Here is a 16,185-nt window from a genome sequence, read left to right on the forward strand (position 1 = left end):
ACTCATGTATCCTAATTTTCTTTCCTTCTCAAAAATAAATAAACATTAATAAATAAAAACAAAATAAAAACATAAATCTTAATAAAAAATAGTTTGGTATAATAATAAAGATGATTCAAAAAAAAATCAGAGAGGTTTGACATCTTTTTTCCTAAATGGAAGCTTTCACCAAAAGTGGTTAGAAGATGTAAAGACATGGTCTTTTTCCAAACTGAGTAATTCCTACTGAGAATACAAAAAAAAGGAAGAAGAGTCTCACTGAACATGTTCACTGAACAATATTTGAGGAATCTTTCAACCATAAACATTCTATAGTTCTTTGCATTGTTAAACAGTACCTACAGTAACAATGTGCTACCACTCACAAATTGGAACATTACTATTTACTATACAACATACGCATACACACACAGAGTTATAGAATGAAAAAAATCTTAAGGGACTGATGACTTCCAAAATGTTTGCTTTCATCTTGAAGATCTCTGTAAAGGAAAGTCATGTGCTTCTTCATTGAAGTTAGGATATATACTACTGTCTTTTTTTGAAAAACTTTAATTGTAATGTTGTCTTAAAATATTACCATTATGATAGCAGGTTGTTTTTTTCCTAAAATATCATTAATTTGGCCAGTTAACAGTTTACTGAAATGTAGTTTTATTAGTAAATAAATGTATCAATTTTTTAAATTATAAAGTTGGTGATTATGAACATGTTCATTCCTAAAGGTTTAAGTAAAATGTAATTCCTTAGAAATAATAGTATACTAAAGATTTTATAAAGTCTTATTTCAGAGAATTTCTTAAAATATAAACAAGAAATAGTGAGTTTGAAGATTTAACTTGTGAAATAGATTTTATTTATGTGCTTTCCTTCATTGCTTAATATTTCTTCCTGTTTTTTTCTCTAGGACTGTTATGAATACTATCCAACAATTAATGATGATCTTAAATTCAGCGAGTGATCAACCATCAGAAAATCTGATTTCCTATTTTAATGTAAGTGATAAATGAAACTTTGTGATCTTGATAAATTTGACATTAAAAATTATTAAAAATTATTAAATTATTAAAAATACTTAATATTTTTAAAAATATCTCCCAACCAACATGTCCTTGTCTGTTATCTTATTTCTTGTCTTTTGAACTACCAAATTAGATATTGGTAGTATTGTTTTATTTAGACAGTGCTATTTTTGGATTTTTTTTCATGTTTAACCTTTGACTTGCTTGTCGACAGATTCTTTCTTGCAACTTAGACTTCATTTCTGATTTCATTTTCTTCTTCAGATACATATTTTTTGGTTTTATTGTATTTAAAACCAAGTTACTTAATATATAGTGTAATAATGATTTTGGGAGTAGAATTTAGTGATTTATCACTTACATATGACACTCAGTGCTCATCCCAACAAATGCCTTCTTAATAGCATCACCCATTTAGCCCATCCCCCCACCTCCCCTCCAGCAGTCCTCAGTTTGTTCTCTGTATTTAAGAGTCTCTTAAGGTTTGCCTCCTTCTGTTTCTCTTATTTTTTCCTTCCCTTCCCCTATGTTCATCTCTTGTGTTTCTTAAGTTCCACGTATGAGTGAAATCATATGATATTTATCTTTCTCTGGCTTACTTACTTTGCTTGCCATAATACATTCTAGTTCTGTTCNNNNATATATATATATATATGGCATATATGTATATGTGTATATATATATCTTCATTCATCAGTCAATGTACATTTGCTCTTGCCATACTTTGGCTATTTCACAGTGCTGCTATAAACATTGGGGTGCACATGCCCCTTCGAATCAGCATTTTTGTATCCTTTGGATAAATACCTAGTAGTACAGTTGCTGGGTCATAGAGTAGCTCTATTTATAATTTTCTGAGGAACCTCCATACTGTTCTCCAGAGTGGCTATGTCAGTTTGCATTCCCACCACCAGTGCAAAAGTGCTCCCCTTTGTATCCTCGTCAATATCTTTTTTTTTTTTCCTGAGCTGTTAATGTTAGCCATTCCTACAGGTTTGGAGGTGGTATCTCATTTTGGTTTTAATTTGCTCCCTGATGCTGAGTGACATTGAACCATCTTTTCATGTGTCTGTTAGCCATCTGGATGTCTTCTTTGGAGAAGTGTCTATTCATTTCTTCTGCCCATTTGTTAACTGGGCTATTTGTTTTTTGGGTGTTGAGTTTGATAAGTTTTTTTTTTTTTAATAGGTTTTAAATACTAACCCTTTATCTGATAATGTCATTTGCAAAAACCTTCTCTCATCCTGTCAGTTGCCTTTTAGTTTTGTTGATTTTTTTCCTTCACTGTGCAGAAAATTTAGGAAATTTGTGAATCTGACCTTTGTTTCATTGTAGTTAGTGTATCTTTTCTTTCTGACTCCTTTTAAGATCTTTTCTTTGAATGTGATATTAGGATTTAACATTTACCATATCTCCATAGTATTTTTTATCCTATTTTCAGCCCATTTTTATTTACATTTCTTGTCTGGACTTGTGTGTATTTCAGTTTGCAATTCCTGTAGACCTGAGTTTGACATCTGAAAGGACTTTGCTGTGCAGAAACTAGAGAGAGAACGAGATCATGAAAACTAACGTGTGTTGGTTGCTTGCTTGCTTGCTTTTTCACTCCTTATTTAAAATAAACGAGGGTTACGACTCACAGAAATGCTCATCCATGGAAATTGGATAAGGCCAAGAGAATTATTAAAATTTGGCTTATTCCAATAACTCTGTGCTTTGTATAGTTAACATTTTATTTAATATCATGACCTGTCTGTGGCTTTGTCATACTCTGTTGTTATCTTATTGCTTATATGCCCCCTATGAGTTAATATTTTGTCATCATATTCATAATTGTTTTTAGCTCAGAATTGGTTTTGTTTATCCAAATTGCATGAAGTTGCTTTTCTTTATAGATTATCTATAGCTCAAAAATATTTCCCAAATATAGCTACTCAATTATTTAGAACTTTTAGAAGAAATAATGGTAGAAGTTAAAAGAATGATCTCTCTGTTCTCTTTTTAAAAAATGTTTATCTGTTTTTGAGAGGGGTAGGAGGGACAGAGAGAGTGGGGGACAGAGGATATGAAGTGGGATCTATGGTGACAGCAGAGAGCCCAGGGAGGCAGGGACTCGAACCCATGAGCCAAGAGATTGTGACCTGAGCTGAAGTCAGATGCTTTAACGACTGAGCCATCTACGTGCCCCTGTTCTTTTTTTAATTTCAAGCTTTTATTTAAAATCTAGTTAGTTAACGTATCTGGTAAAATTGTTTCAGGTGTAAAATTTAGTAATTCATCTCTGACATTTAACACCGTGCTCCTCACAAGTGCCCTCCTTAATGCCCATCACCCATTTAGCCCTTCCCCTCACCCAGCATCCCTCCAGCAACCCTTAGTTTGTTCTCTATAGTTACGAGATTCTTCTGTTTTGCTTCTTTCTCTCTCATCTCTCATTTCTTTTTTCCCCCCAGTAATCTCTCTTCTCAAGTTCATTTAAAATATTTCCTCCAACATTTTGAGTATGTAGGAGCTCTTTTTTTTTATTTTACAGTACTTTAGTTTGGCAAAGTATTCTGCCTCAGAGGCGTTCTCTGGAGCTCAATGTAAAGTTTAACATTAAATGAAGCTTAACAGTTTTACTGTAGTTTTCATATCTAGACTGCAAATTGCTTATCTGAAGGGCATGTCTTGAAGAATCAGTAAGTTCTTCTTTGAGTTTGTCTTTATTCAGGTTTCTTTATTTTTATAATTAATGCCATCTTTTCTTCTATAAGTAAATCTTAGAAGCTGTAGATGTTTCAAGTGAACGTTTTGGCAACAATGACTTTGTGACAAGAGAGGCTTCTTATTGTTTCTAAGATATGTGTGCTGTTTTCTATCACAAAGAATTATTGATTTTACAGAATGAAATTTTTGAATGACAGTATTCACATTTTATTTTTTAGAGGTGGGGGTAAAAAGTGAGTAGGGGAGGGGCAGAGAGAGAATTTAAAAAAAAATGTTTGTTTATTTAATTAGAGAGAAAGAGCACATGATCGGGGAAAGGGCAGAGAAAGAATCCCAAGCAAGCTCTGCGCTCTCAGTGCAGAGTCTGAGGTGGGGCTAGATCACACAAACCGTGAGATCATGACCTAAGCTGAAATCAGGAGTCAGACGCTCACCAGACTGAGCCACTAAGGCACCCTGGGAGAGAATCTTAAGAAGTCTCCATGCCCAGTGCGAGCCCAGTGCAGAGCTCCATCTTGTGACCTACCATGAAATCATGACCTGAACTGAAATTGAGAGTCAGATGCTTACCCAGGCACTCTAGTGTTCACATTTCAAAGAAAATTATAATTGAGCTTTTTTTTTTTTTTTGAAAGCTTATTTTCATTTTATTTTTTAAATCTTTTTGTTAATTCATGTACAGTGCAGTATTGATTTCAGAAGTAGAATTCAGTGGTTCATTACTTATATATAAAACACCCAGTGCTAATCACAAGAAGTGCCCTCCTTAGTATCTGTTACCCATCTAGCCTATCTCCTACACCTTCCTGTCAACCCACAGTTTGTTCTCTGTGAGTAAGAGTCTCTTGTGATTTGGTGCAGCCACTCTGGAAAACAGCATGGAGGTTCCTCAGAAAATTAAAAATAGAACTACCCTGTGATCCAGCAATTGCACTACTAGGTATTTCCCCAAACAACACAAAAAAGATGATTTGAAGGGGCACATGCATCCCAGTGTTTATAGTAGCACTATCAACAATAGCAAAATTATGGAAAGAGCCCAAATGTCCATCAACTGACGAATGGATAAAGAAGATGTGGTATATTTATACACTGGATACTACTTGGTGATGAAAAAGTATAATTTTGCCATTTGCAGCAATGTACATGGAACCAGAATGTATTAATGCTAAGCAAAATAAGTCAGTCAAAGACAAATATCATATGATTTCACTCGTGTGTTAAGAAACACAACAGATGAACATAGGGGAAGGGATGGAAAAAATAAAGTTAAAACAGGGAGGGAGGCAAACCATAAGAGATTCTTCAATACAGAGAACAAACTGAGGGTTGCTGGAGGGAAGGTAGATGGGGGGATGGGCTAAATGGGTGGTGGGCTTTAAGGAGGGCACTTGTTGGGATGACCACTGGTGTTTTATGTAAGTGATGAAACACTGGGTACTACTCCTGAAACTGAAACTGATACTACACTGTAGGTTAACTAACTTGAATTTAAATTTAAAAAATAAAACATTATCAATAAAAAAAATAAGAGACTCCTGTGGTTTGTTTCACTCTCTTCTCTCCCCAGCCCTTTCTATATATATCATACATTCTGGTTCTGTCTACATTGCTGCAAATAGCAATATTTCAGCCTTTTTGATGGCTGAATAATATTCCAGTGCCTGTGCGGTCCGTGTGTGTGTGTGTGTGTGTGTGTGTGTGTGTTTGTACACCACATCTTCTCTATCCATTCATCAGTCAGTGGACATTGAGCTCTCTCCATAGTTTGGCTGTTGTTGATAAAGCTGTTGGAAACATTTGGGTGTGTGTACCCCTTTGAGTCTATATTTTTGTATCCTTTGGGTAAATACCTAACTGTGATTGCTGGGTTGAAGGGTAGTTCTAATTTTAACTTTTTGAGGAAACTACATAGTGTTTTCCAGAGTGGCTGCACCAGTTTGCATTCCCAGCAACAGTGCAAGAGGGTTCCCCTTTCTCCATGTCCTCGCCAGCATCTGTTGTTTCCTGAGTTGTTAAAGTTGGCCATTCTGACCAGTGTGAGGTGGTATCCTAATGTGGTTTTGATTTGTATTTCCCTGATGCTGAATGATGTTGAACATCTTTTCATGTGTCTGATAGCCATCTGGATGTTTCCTTTGGAGAAGTATCTATTCATGTCTTCTGCCCATTTCTTTTAAAAAATTTTTAATGTTTATTTCTGAGAAGAGAGAGACAGAGTATGAGCAGGGGACGGTCAGATAGAGAGGGAGACACAGAATCCAAAGCAGGCTCCAGGCTCTGAGCTGTCAGCACAGAGCCGGACACCGGGCTCAAACTCACAAGCTCTGAGATCATGACCTGAGCTGAGGTCAGATGCTCAACCAACTGAGCCACCCAGGGTGCCCCTGCCCATTTCTTAACTGGGTTGTTTTTGGGTGCCGAGTTTGATAAGTTCTTTGTAGATTTTGGATACTAACCTTTTATCAGATATGTCCTTGCAATTGTCCCATTCCATAGGCTACCTTTTAGTTTTACTGATGGTTTTCTTTGCTGTGCAGAAGCTTTTTATCTTGATAAGGTCGCAATAGTTCATTCTTGCTTTTGTTTCCTTTGCTTTTGGTAATGTGTCTAGTAAGAAGTTGCTCCAGTTGAGGTCAAAGAGGTTGTTGCCTGTGTTCTCTAGGATTTTGATGGTTTCCTGTCTCACATTTAGTTCTTTGATCCATTTTGAATTTTTGTGTATGGCGTAAGAAAGTGGTCTAGTTTCATTCTTCTGCATGTTGCCATCCAGTTTTCTGAACATCATGTGTTGGAGAGACTGTCTTTGTTTCCCATTGGATAGTTTTTCCTGCTTTGATGAAGATTAATTGCCCATACAGTTGTAGATTCACTTCTGGGTTCTCTATTCTGTTCCATTGATCTATGTGTCTCTTTTTGTTCCAGTACCCTACTGTCTTGATGATTATAGCTTTTCAATACAGTTTGAAGTCTGGAATGATGATGCATCTAGCTTTGGTTTTCTTTTTCAACATTACTTGGGCTATTTGATGTCTTTTGTGGCTCCATAAAAATTTTTGGATTGTTTGTTCTAGCTCTGTGAAAAATGCTGGTGGTATTTTGAGAGGGATTGCATTAAATGTGTAGACAGCTTTCTGTAGTATAGACATTTTAATAATGTTCATTTCATAATCCATGAGCATTGAATGCTTTTCCATTTCTTTGTGTCCTCTTCTATTTCTTTCATAAGTGTTTTACACTTTTCAGAGTATAGATCTCTTACCTCTTCAGTTAGGCTTATTCTTAGGAATCTTACTGTTTTTGGTGCAGTTGCAAAAAATGGGATCGATTCCTTGATTTCTTTTTCTGTTGCTTCATTATTGCTGTATAGAAATGCAACAGATTTCTGCCCATTGATTTATATCTTGCTACTTTGCTGAATTCACGTATTACAGTAATCTTTTGGCAGAATCTTTCAGGTTTTCTATATAGAGTATCATGTCGTCTGCAGATAGTGCAAGTTTGACTTCTTCCTTGCCACTTTGGTTGCCTTTTATTTCTTTTTATTGCCTGATTGCTGAGGCCGAAAGTTTATTTTCTGATCTATAGTATTTTAAATGTATTTGATCCATAAAGATTATAAAAATGTAGTTAATCTTTGTTTATAGCTTGAGGGAATCAAGTTTTTGATTACAATATTAATTACAGAATATTTTAATATGTTATAATATTCATTTTAATAATCATCTTTTGATAAATTTTAATTATTAAATATAGCCCCACCCCATATGATGCATGTATTGAAACTTCTTTTGTAACCATTTCTCTATTTGTTTCTGAAGAGATAGTGAAATGATTTAATAATAATTAACTCTTTGAAAGCACAGTTTAAAAAAATGTTTTTAATGTTTCATTTATTTCTGAGAGAGAGAGAGAGATAGCATTAGCAGGGGAGGGTCAGAGAGAGAGGAAGACACAGAATCTGAAACAGCTTCAGGCTCTGAGCTAGGGGTCAGCAGAGCCCAACGTGGGGCTCGAATCCATGAACTGTGAGATCATGACCTGAGCCAAAGTTCGACACTTAACTGACTGAGCCACCCAGGTGCTCCTGAAAGCACATTTTAAAATTAGGAATTGATACCAAACTCAAATCATGGTTTTAATTTTATTGTTTGTATTTTTAGGGCAATATACATCCCAGTATAACTCTTAATTGAAGATAATTTATGACCGTACATGAGATTCTTTTTATTTTAGTAGTGGTGTTATAATTGTTTCATTTATAGTTTATTTTTATTGGAGTGTAATTGACATATATATCATTTTGTTTTTAAGTATGCAACATAATGATTTGATATTTGTATATATTGTAAAATGATCACCACAATGTCTAGTTCACATATCATCATACATTAGTAGTTAGAAAGAAATTAGAAATTTTTATTTTATTGTGATAAGGACTTTTAAGATTTATTCTCTTAGCAACTTTCATATATACATTACAGAATTATTAACTATAATCACCATGCTTTACATTATGCCCTCATGACTTAGTTATTTTATAACTGGAGGTTTGTAACTTTTTATAGCCTTCACCCATTTTGCTCACCTCCACCTCCTACTCTGGCAATACCAATTTGTTTTCTGTTCCTAGCTTGATTTTTTTGTGTTTTCTTTCTTTTTTTTTTTCTTCAAAGTCCACATATAAGTGACTTCTGATGGTATTTGTCTTTCTCTGTTTAACTTATTTCACTTGGCATAATGCCCTCAAGGTCCATACGTGTTGTCACAGATAGAAGATTCATTCTTTTTTGTGGATGGATAACATTCCATTTTATACACATACATGCATACATATATACATAAATATCCATTCATTAACCACGGACACTTAGGCTGTTTCCATGTCTTTTCTACTGTAAATAATGCTGCAACGAAGATGGGATACAGATACCTTTTTGAGTTAGTGTTTTTGTTTCCTTTAGATAAATACCCAAAAGTGGAATTGCTGGATCATGTAGTGGTTCTATTCTTAATTTTCTGAGAAACTTCCATACTCTTTACTATGGCAGCCTACCAATTTACATTCCCAGAGTGCATGGACATCCCTTTTCTCTGCATCCTTGTTAGTGCTTGTTACTTCCTGTTTTTATAGTTGTAGCCATTCTGTCAGGTATAAGGTGATATCTCATTGTGGTTTTGATTTGCATTTCCCTGATGATTATTGTTGTTGAACATCTTTTCATGTGTCGATTGGCTATCTGTATGTCTTCTTTGGAACAGTGTCTATTCAGGGATTCTGCCTATTTTTTAAAATCAGATTATTTGTTGACTTGTATGAGTTATTTATACATTTTGAATATTAACCCCTTGTTGAACATATGATTTACAAATATCTTCTCTCAGTCAGTACATTGGTTTCCTTTTTGTTTTGTTGACTGATGTCAAGGAGCTTATCTCCTGTGTTTTCTTCTAGGAGTTTTCTGGCTTCATGTCTTCCATTTAGGTCTTTAAACACTTTGAGTTAATTTTTGTGTATTGGCAAGTTTTATTCTTTTTCATGTGGCTGTCTAGTTTCCCCAGCACTGTTTCTTGAAGAGACTCCCTTTTCCCCATTGTACATTTTTGCCTCTGTTGTCACAAATTAATTGATTGTATGTGTGAGCTTTATTTCTGGGCTCTCTATTCTGTTCCACTGCTCTGCATGTCTGTTTAGTGCTAACACCATACTGTTTTTGAGTACTATGGCTTTAGTACACTGCTGTAGGTATTGTGATGCCTCTAGCTTTGTTCCTTCTCCAGATTACTTTGACTATTTGGAGTCTTGTTACTGGATACAAACTTTTGGATTGCTTATTTCTGTGTAAAAGCCATTGGCATCTTGATAGGGATTGCATTGAATCAGTAGATTGCTTTGGGTAGTATGGACATTTTAACAGTATCGATCCTGCCAACCCATTGGGGTATCCTTGCATTTATTTCTGTCTTCTGCAGTTTCTTTCATCGGTGTCTTAACATTTTTCCATGTACAGGTCTTTGACCTCCTCTTGCTTAATTTTATTCCTAGGTATTTTATTCTTTTTGATGCAATTGTAAGTGGGATTTTAGTTTCTCTTTCTGTTAGTACATTATTAGTGCATAGAAACACTTGATTTCTGTATAATGATTTTGTATCCTGCAACTTTACTGAATTTGTTTATTAGCTCTAACAATGATTTGATATTATTATCATATCATTAATATTATATTTCATTAATAATATGACACGTGTCAGTAGACACAGTTTTACTTCTTCCTTTCCAGTTTGGATGCCTTTTTTCTTTCTCTTGCCAAATTGCTCTGGCTAGGACTTAGGACTTTAAATACCATGTTGAATAAAAGTGGGGGGATAGTGAGCATCCTTTTCTTGTTTCTGATCTTATAGGAAAATCTGCCAGCTTTTCACCATTGACTGTAATGTTCTGGGCTTGTCATATATGGCCTTTATCATGTTGAAGTATGTTCTCTCTGTTCTTGCTTTGTTGAAAGTTTTTATTGTAAATAGATGTTGAATTTTGTCAGCGTTTCATGCATCTGTTGAGATGATCATATGATTTTTATCTTTCATTGTTGATGTATCATGTTGATTGATTTGTGAATGTGGAACTGTCCTAGCATCTCTGGAATAAATCTCACTTGACTGTGGTATATATGATCCTTTAATGTATTGTTTAATTTGGCTTGCTAATAGTTTGTTGAGGATTTTTGTATTTACATTCATCAGGGATGTTGGCCTATAATTTTCTTTTCATGTGGTATCCTTGTCTGGTTTTGATGTCAGGGTAATGGTGGCCTTGTAAAATGTGTTTGGAAGTGTTCTGTCTTCTATTTTTTGGATGGGTTTGAGAAGTTTTGGTATTAATTGTTTTTTGGATATTTGGTAAAATTAACCTGTGAAGCTGTCTGGATCTTGAACTTTTGTTTCTTGATTATTGATGTAATCTCCTTACCAGTAATCAGTCTGTTCAAGTGTTTTGTTTCTTCATAGTTCAGATTTGGTACGTTGTAGGTTTCTAAGAATTTTTCTTTTTCTTTTAGGTTCTAGTTTTTTGGTGTATAATTGTTCATAGGAGTCCCTTATGATCTTTGTATTTCCATGGTATCAGTTTATAATGTCTTTGAGGCTCTTTTTGATGTTTGGAGAGGCTCCTAAATCTCTTCATTAACATAGAAGCAGAAAATTTAGATAGTCGGGTTTTTTATTTGTGCTTTAGTGTTTTTTGGTGACTGACATCCTAAAATGAAATTCTTTATGCTCTTTTTATTTTCAGTAGTTGTGTTTACCTAGTTTTTATGGACATATTTTCATAGTATAAACAATTGAAAGTGAAAAGTTGTCTATTATAGGACAGACATGTTAATTCTGATTGAATAGTATCTTCAACATTGATTTATATTTTTCCTCCTTAAAGAACTGCACAGTGAATCCAAAGGAAAGTATCCTGAAAAGAGTGAAGGATATTGGATACATCTTTAAAGAGAAATTTGCTAAAGCTGTGGGACAGGGATGTATGGAAATTGGATCTCAGGTAACTTGAGTTCATTTTGGTTAGGGTCACTATAAGAGAAATAATTCCAAATGCACTGTCTTTCCAAATTGTAAAAATATTATAATAGTATTTGTCTTGTATTCATAGATTCTGTATCTTAGCTGCCTGTGTTTGCTGCTTATGGAAAATTTTATAAGAAAACACCCCCTATACCATTACAGAAACTACAGTAAACATGTAGAAATTTTTAGCTAAATTGTGGAAATTTTAAAAATATAAGTAGAAAAAATTAAAATCTAATGCTATTAAATTTTTGGTGTATATTCTTTGGCTTCAACATATATGACTATTTATGAATGCATATACTTCTCTGAATGGGATCATATTATACCTGCTATTTATCAGTGATAGAGTGATATAATTTTTACTACTACTATTATTATTTCAGAAAACCTAAAAACAATACATTGGGTAAAGATATGGGCTCTGAATCAGAATTCTGGATTTATATCTGGTTCTGCCATTTATGAACTGCCATTTACTTCTCTGAGATTTAGGTTTCTGTATTTACTCTGCTTCATTGTGTGGAAATAGTGAGGTAACATAAAAAATATGTTTGAAAAACTGTACTTTACATTTATTTCAGTGTAGTGAGGTTTTATTTTGATGCTAGCAGTTTTTTAAAAAATTGTATTTAAAAGTGTTTCTTGGTTATATATGAAATTCATGCTTATAATTTGAATGAAGGAATATGGTTTGTCTGTATCTAAAATTTTGTTATTCTTTGAACTAATAGGAACTATTTGGTTAAAATTTTGTGCTGGTAACATTAGTTGGGTCAGATTATTGCCTTTTCTAGTTTTATGGACAGATTATTCTCAATCTGAAGACCTATTTTGAAAATACATGTCCTAGGCCACCAGAAGTATTACATTAATATGTAAAATAGTTAAAAATATAACCATGTATATGGCATATTGTGTGTGTGTGTGTGTGTGTATCAAATGATGTGGACTGAAGTGGAGTGAAGGAAAACCAAGTATTGGACCTTCCCTCTTGATAATTTATTGGGAATTTTAAACAGCATCTTATACTGAAGTTTTAGTTTTAGACAAGCTAGCTTTTGTGGTCTCTTGGTATTCATATTCCTAAGAAGTATCAGAAATGTGTTTCCAGAGAAAATTTCTTTAAAATTAAGAATTGTGATTTTCTAAAGTAGTGGAATATAATTTTTTTTTCTTTCTAGCGATACAAACTTGGAGTCCGATTATATTACCGAGTAATGGAATCCATGCTTAAATCAGTAAGTTAAAAAAAACATAATAGAAACAAGATTCAATGCTGACACAAAAAAGACACCAGCTAAACATTGTTTAAATCTGTTTTAGGAAGAAGAACGATTATCCATTCAAAATTTTAGGTAAATTCTTTAGTTTTAATAAAATAATTTCTTCTTTTTATAAAAGTAAATGTTTCAAAATCGTTCTTTTCTTTTCCTTTAGTAAACTCCTGAATGACAACATCTTTCATATGTCTTTGTTGGCATGCGCTCTTGAGGTTGTAATGGCTACATATAGCAGTAAGTTAAATTTTAGTCAATAAACATTTTAGTTCAATTTAAAGCTTAACTTATCTAAGGCATGGTGTGTTTTTTGAGGGGGGGTGGAGGTAAGGAGATGATATGCATATGTTAGACAGTATATGTAAGCAGTCACCATAAATCATGTAAATGTGTTATTTTCTGAATTATTTAGGTTATCTTGGGAATAGTTCACTAGGCTTTTATTCTGGGCTTTCCTGAATCCAGGAAATGAACCTGTTGAAATCCCTTTCAAGGCAGGGGATTGTAAATTGCCAAAGGAGTACAACAAGTAGCATTTGCCTATATGGAAACATCTATGATGTTATGGTAATGAGACCAAAGATTGGAGCTATGGTTCACCAGATAAACAGAACAGAGGCCACTGGTGGTATTTATTTAAAAATACGATTTTAGACACGTATTGTTTTGCAAATATTGTTGCAGATGTTAAGAAGTCTTGTCTGTAAAAACGTAAAAAAATTTACCTAAGGATACAAATACACAATAAAAGAGGAACTTAAACTGGTAAACATATGTGGATAACTATGAATCCTCATTAATAACCAAAAACGCACATTTAAAAGAGTTACCGTTTTCTAACCAAACTACCAAAAATTTAAAGAATCCTTCCCTCCCAACATCAGGGATTAATGAGATTATTAAAATGGATATGCTAATGCCGTTGCTGGTTAGATTTGATACCTGGTCCTGATATAATGGTAGGGTATTTAAACCTTTGAAAATCTGATATAAGTATAAGCCCTCCATTTAAGAAAAACATGTGTACACATACACTCAAAATTTAGAAGCCTATTTCCTATGAGTCCTTGGACTCCACAATAAAAATTTTTCTCTAGGGACACCTGACTGGCTCAATCTGTAGAGCATGCAGCTCTCAATTTCAGGGTTGTGAATTCAAGCCCTGTGTTGGGCACAGAGACTACTTAAAATAAATGGAAAAAAAAAAAAACAAACAAACAAAAGTAAAAGAAATCTGCTCTAAATAGAAATTTTTGTTTAGCTTTTTGCTGTTTTAAGTTTTTGTTTGATAAAACCTTCCAAGCTAAAAACATAATTCAAGGCTTAACATTTCATACCTAAGTTACATTTTTTCTTTCATTTTTAGGAAGTACATCTCAGAGTCTTGATACTGGTACAGATTTGTCCTTCCCGTGGATTCTGTATGTACTTAGTTTAAAAGCCTTTGATTTTTACAAAGTGATTGAAAGTTTTATCAAAGCAGAAGCCAACTTGACCAGAGAAATGATAAAACATTTAGAACGATGTGAACATCGAATCATGGAATCCCTTGCATGGCTCTCTGTAAGTAACTAGCTAAAATAATTAAAGATATTAATATGCAAATAGATAACAATTATCTGTTAGTGAGAGGTATTTGTTAAAATTTACCTCAGGAGCAAATACGCAATTTAATTAACACTGCAATTTCAGTGTGTAGCCCAAGAATCAAGTGGAATATTAGTATAGAGTTTTCTTTTACTTGGGCTCCCCAGACCATCTGATACAATGATTTATTTAAGAATAGCTTTAATTAAAACATGGCACTTTAAAGCAAAACAGAATAAAATATTTGAGCAAAATTTTTAGAAGTGTCATATTTGAAGATTTAAATGCTCTTAAATTCTAACAAAATGCTAAAAATTTAGATTAAGCTATTTAGGTAATTTAAAAGTATAGTTTTCTAGTTGAATTTCTTTAGATTTTTTTTTGTTCTATCATTAAAATAGTCCAAAAGCCTACAGTATTGTTCAATTACAGTTATTGTTTATAGCATTATAGGAGCACAAATCGTATTCTCTAGGTACTTTATTTATAGCATATAAGCTATTGATAAGGCTTTTGTTTCATAAAGATGGCAATAGTAAGATACTTTGAATTTCTTCTGTGTTGTGCTCTTTAAATCTCCATAGTTGGGTAATACTTTGTGACTCATCAATTTGTAGATTAATATAGAGTTGGTTTCTCTTGAAACTTTGATCATGCTAAGCATATAACTTTTCATTTATGGTGGTATATAGAAATGGCAATGAAAAAATTGACTTCAGTTGCACTAGGATTCTAATATATACATGTAAGCCTTAGTTTTAATTTTTTGAGGTTTTAAAAGTTGAATGGCTAAGAGATAACTTATTTCTTAGTGTTTTCTTGCATTGCTGTATGGACAGAGTAGATAGAAGGGAAAGAAGCAAGCAAAGTTGGTAGAAAGCCATTGCACTGATATAATTGAATTTAGTAACGCCATTATACAGGAGCTTCCACTTTATAAGAACAGGAGTAGTTAGGAGAAAACTAGGGGATTTCTGGGGGATTAAATGAGTATGGCAAAAATGAATAAAAGAAATAAATAAAACAAAGAGTACTTTCAGAGATTGATGTGCCATCTCCTTCTAGACATTGAAATCAAAATATTACTATATTCTATGAAAGTGACTGTTTTCATTTCTTTTAAAGAATTAGTTTTTTTTTTTCCACATTAGTACACATCCTCAGCATGCCTTGTATTGGGGTAGACATTTTGCAGATACAGAGAAGACATGGACTTTGAAAGTTATGGAGGAAATAGTAAAAATTTACTGTTTATAAAATGCTTGTGCTCAAGTCTGTTTGGTTCAATTACTGGTGTTCTAGGATTCTAAAATAAATATTCCTTTATTTTTGAGAATCTTTAGAGAAAAAGTGACATGCCCAAAGCTTGGAAAAGGGTATCATTTATTAATATGATGACATGGAAGTCTTAAACCTCTAAATTTAAGTTTTAAATGTGGTTGGTATCTCTAGGGGATGAAATTATAGATGATTTTTATTGTCATATGTTTTTAATATGTTGAATATTTAATATGTCACATATTTTACTTTTAAAATGTTTACCTTTTTAATCGTTAAGGGAATAGGATAACTATGAAGATAAGTCACACCACACAAATAGAGTAATGTGAATTTTTCCCATGAGAATAATTGACATTTTAGAGAAGGTACATATACCATAGATATATTTCAGCTTTCACAGACTGTTTTTTTTTTAATTCAAGTATAACATATATGCGGAAAAATCTATCTTACAAGTTTATAGTTTGATGAATTTTTCACAAATTGAACACACCCATGTTGCCAACACCCAGATCAAGAGTCAGAGAAAACTTTTAAAAACACTCCTTTTTTCCAACTACCTGTTGTGTTAGGCCAGATTTTCTTATGCAAGCAACCAATACTTTGTTGTTAAAATGCAACAAAGTAGGGGCGCCTGGGTGGCTTAGTTGGTTAAGCGTCCGACTTTCGCTTAGGTCATGATCTCGCGGTTCGTGGGTTCGAGCCCCGCGTCGGGCTCTGTGCTGACTGCCAGCTC

At 33.5% G+C, this 16,185-nt stretch overlaps 1 protein-coding gene across 2 annotated transcripts in view; it reads left to right on the top strand.

Annotated features, from left to right (window-relative positions):
* Positions 1 to 16,185, top strand: part of RB1 (RB transcriptional corepressor 1) — a 168,456-nt gene that overhangs the window by 75,810 nt on the left and 76,461 nt on the right. For both annotated transcript variants that reach the window (XR_013338725.1, XM_077778782.1), the window contains exons 11-16: positions 908 to 995; positions 11,162 to 11,278; positions 12,486 to 12,542; positions 12,628 to 12,659; positions 12,742 to 12,818; positions 13,948 to 14,144. Coding sequence is in view for 1 of the 2 variants with exons in the window: in XM_077778782.1 (XP_077634908.1) it covers positions 908 to 995; positions 11,162 to 11,278; positions 12,486 to 12,542; positions 12,628 to 12,659; positions 12,742 to 12,818; positions 13,948 to 14,144 (568 nt within the window). In the remaining variant the exon portion in view is untranslated. The remainder of the gene's footprint in view (positions 1 to 907; positions 996 to 11,161; positions 11,279 to 12,485; positions 12,543 to 12,627; positions 12,660 to 12,741; positions 12,819 to 13,947; positions 14,145 to 16,185) is intronic.

This window comes from Crocuta crocuta, unplaced genomic scaffold, assembly GCF_008692635.1.
Source record: "Crocuta crocuta isolate KB4526 unplaced genomic scaffold, BGI_CrCroc_1.0 scaffold586, whole genome shotgun sequence".
Taxonomy (NCBI): Eukaryota; Metazoa; Chordata; class Mammalia; order Carnivora; family Hyaenidae; genus Crocuta; species Crocuta crocuta.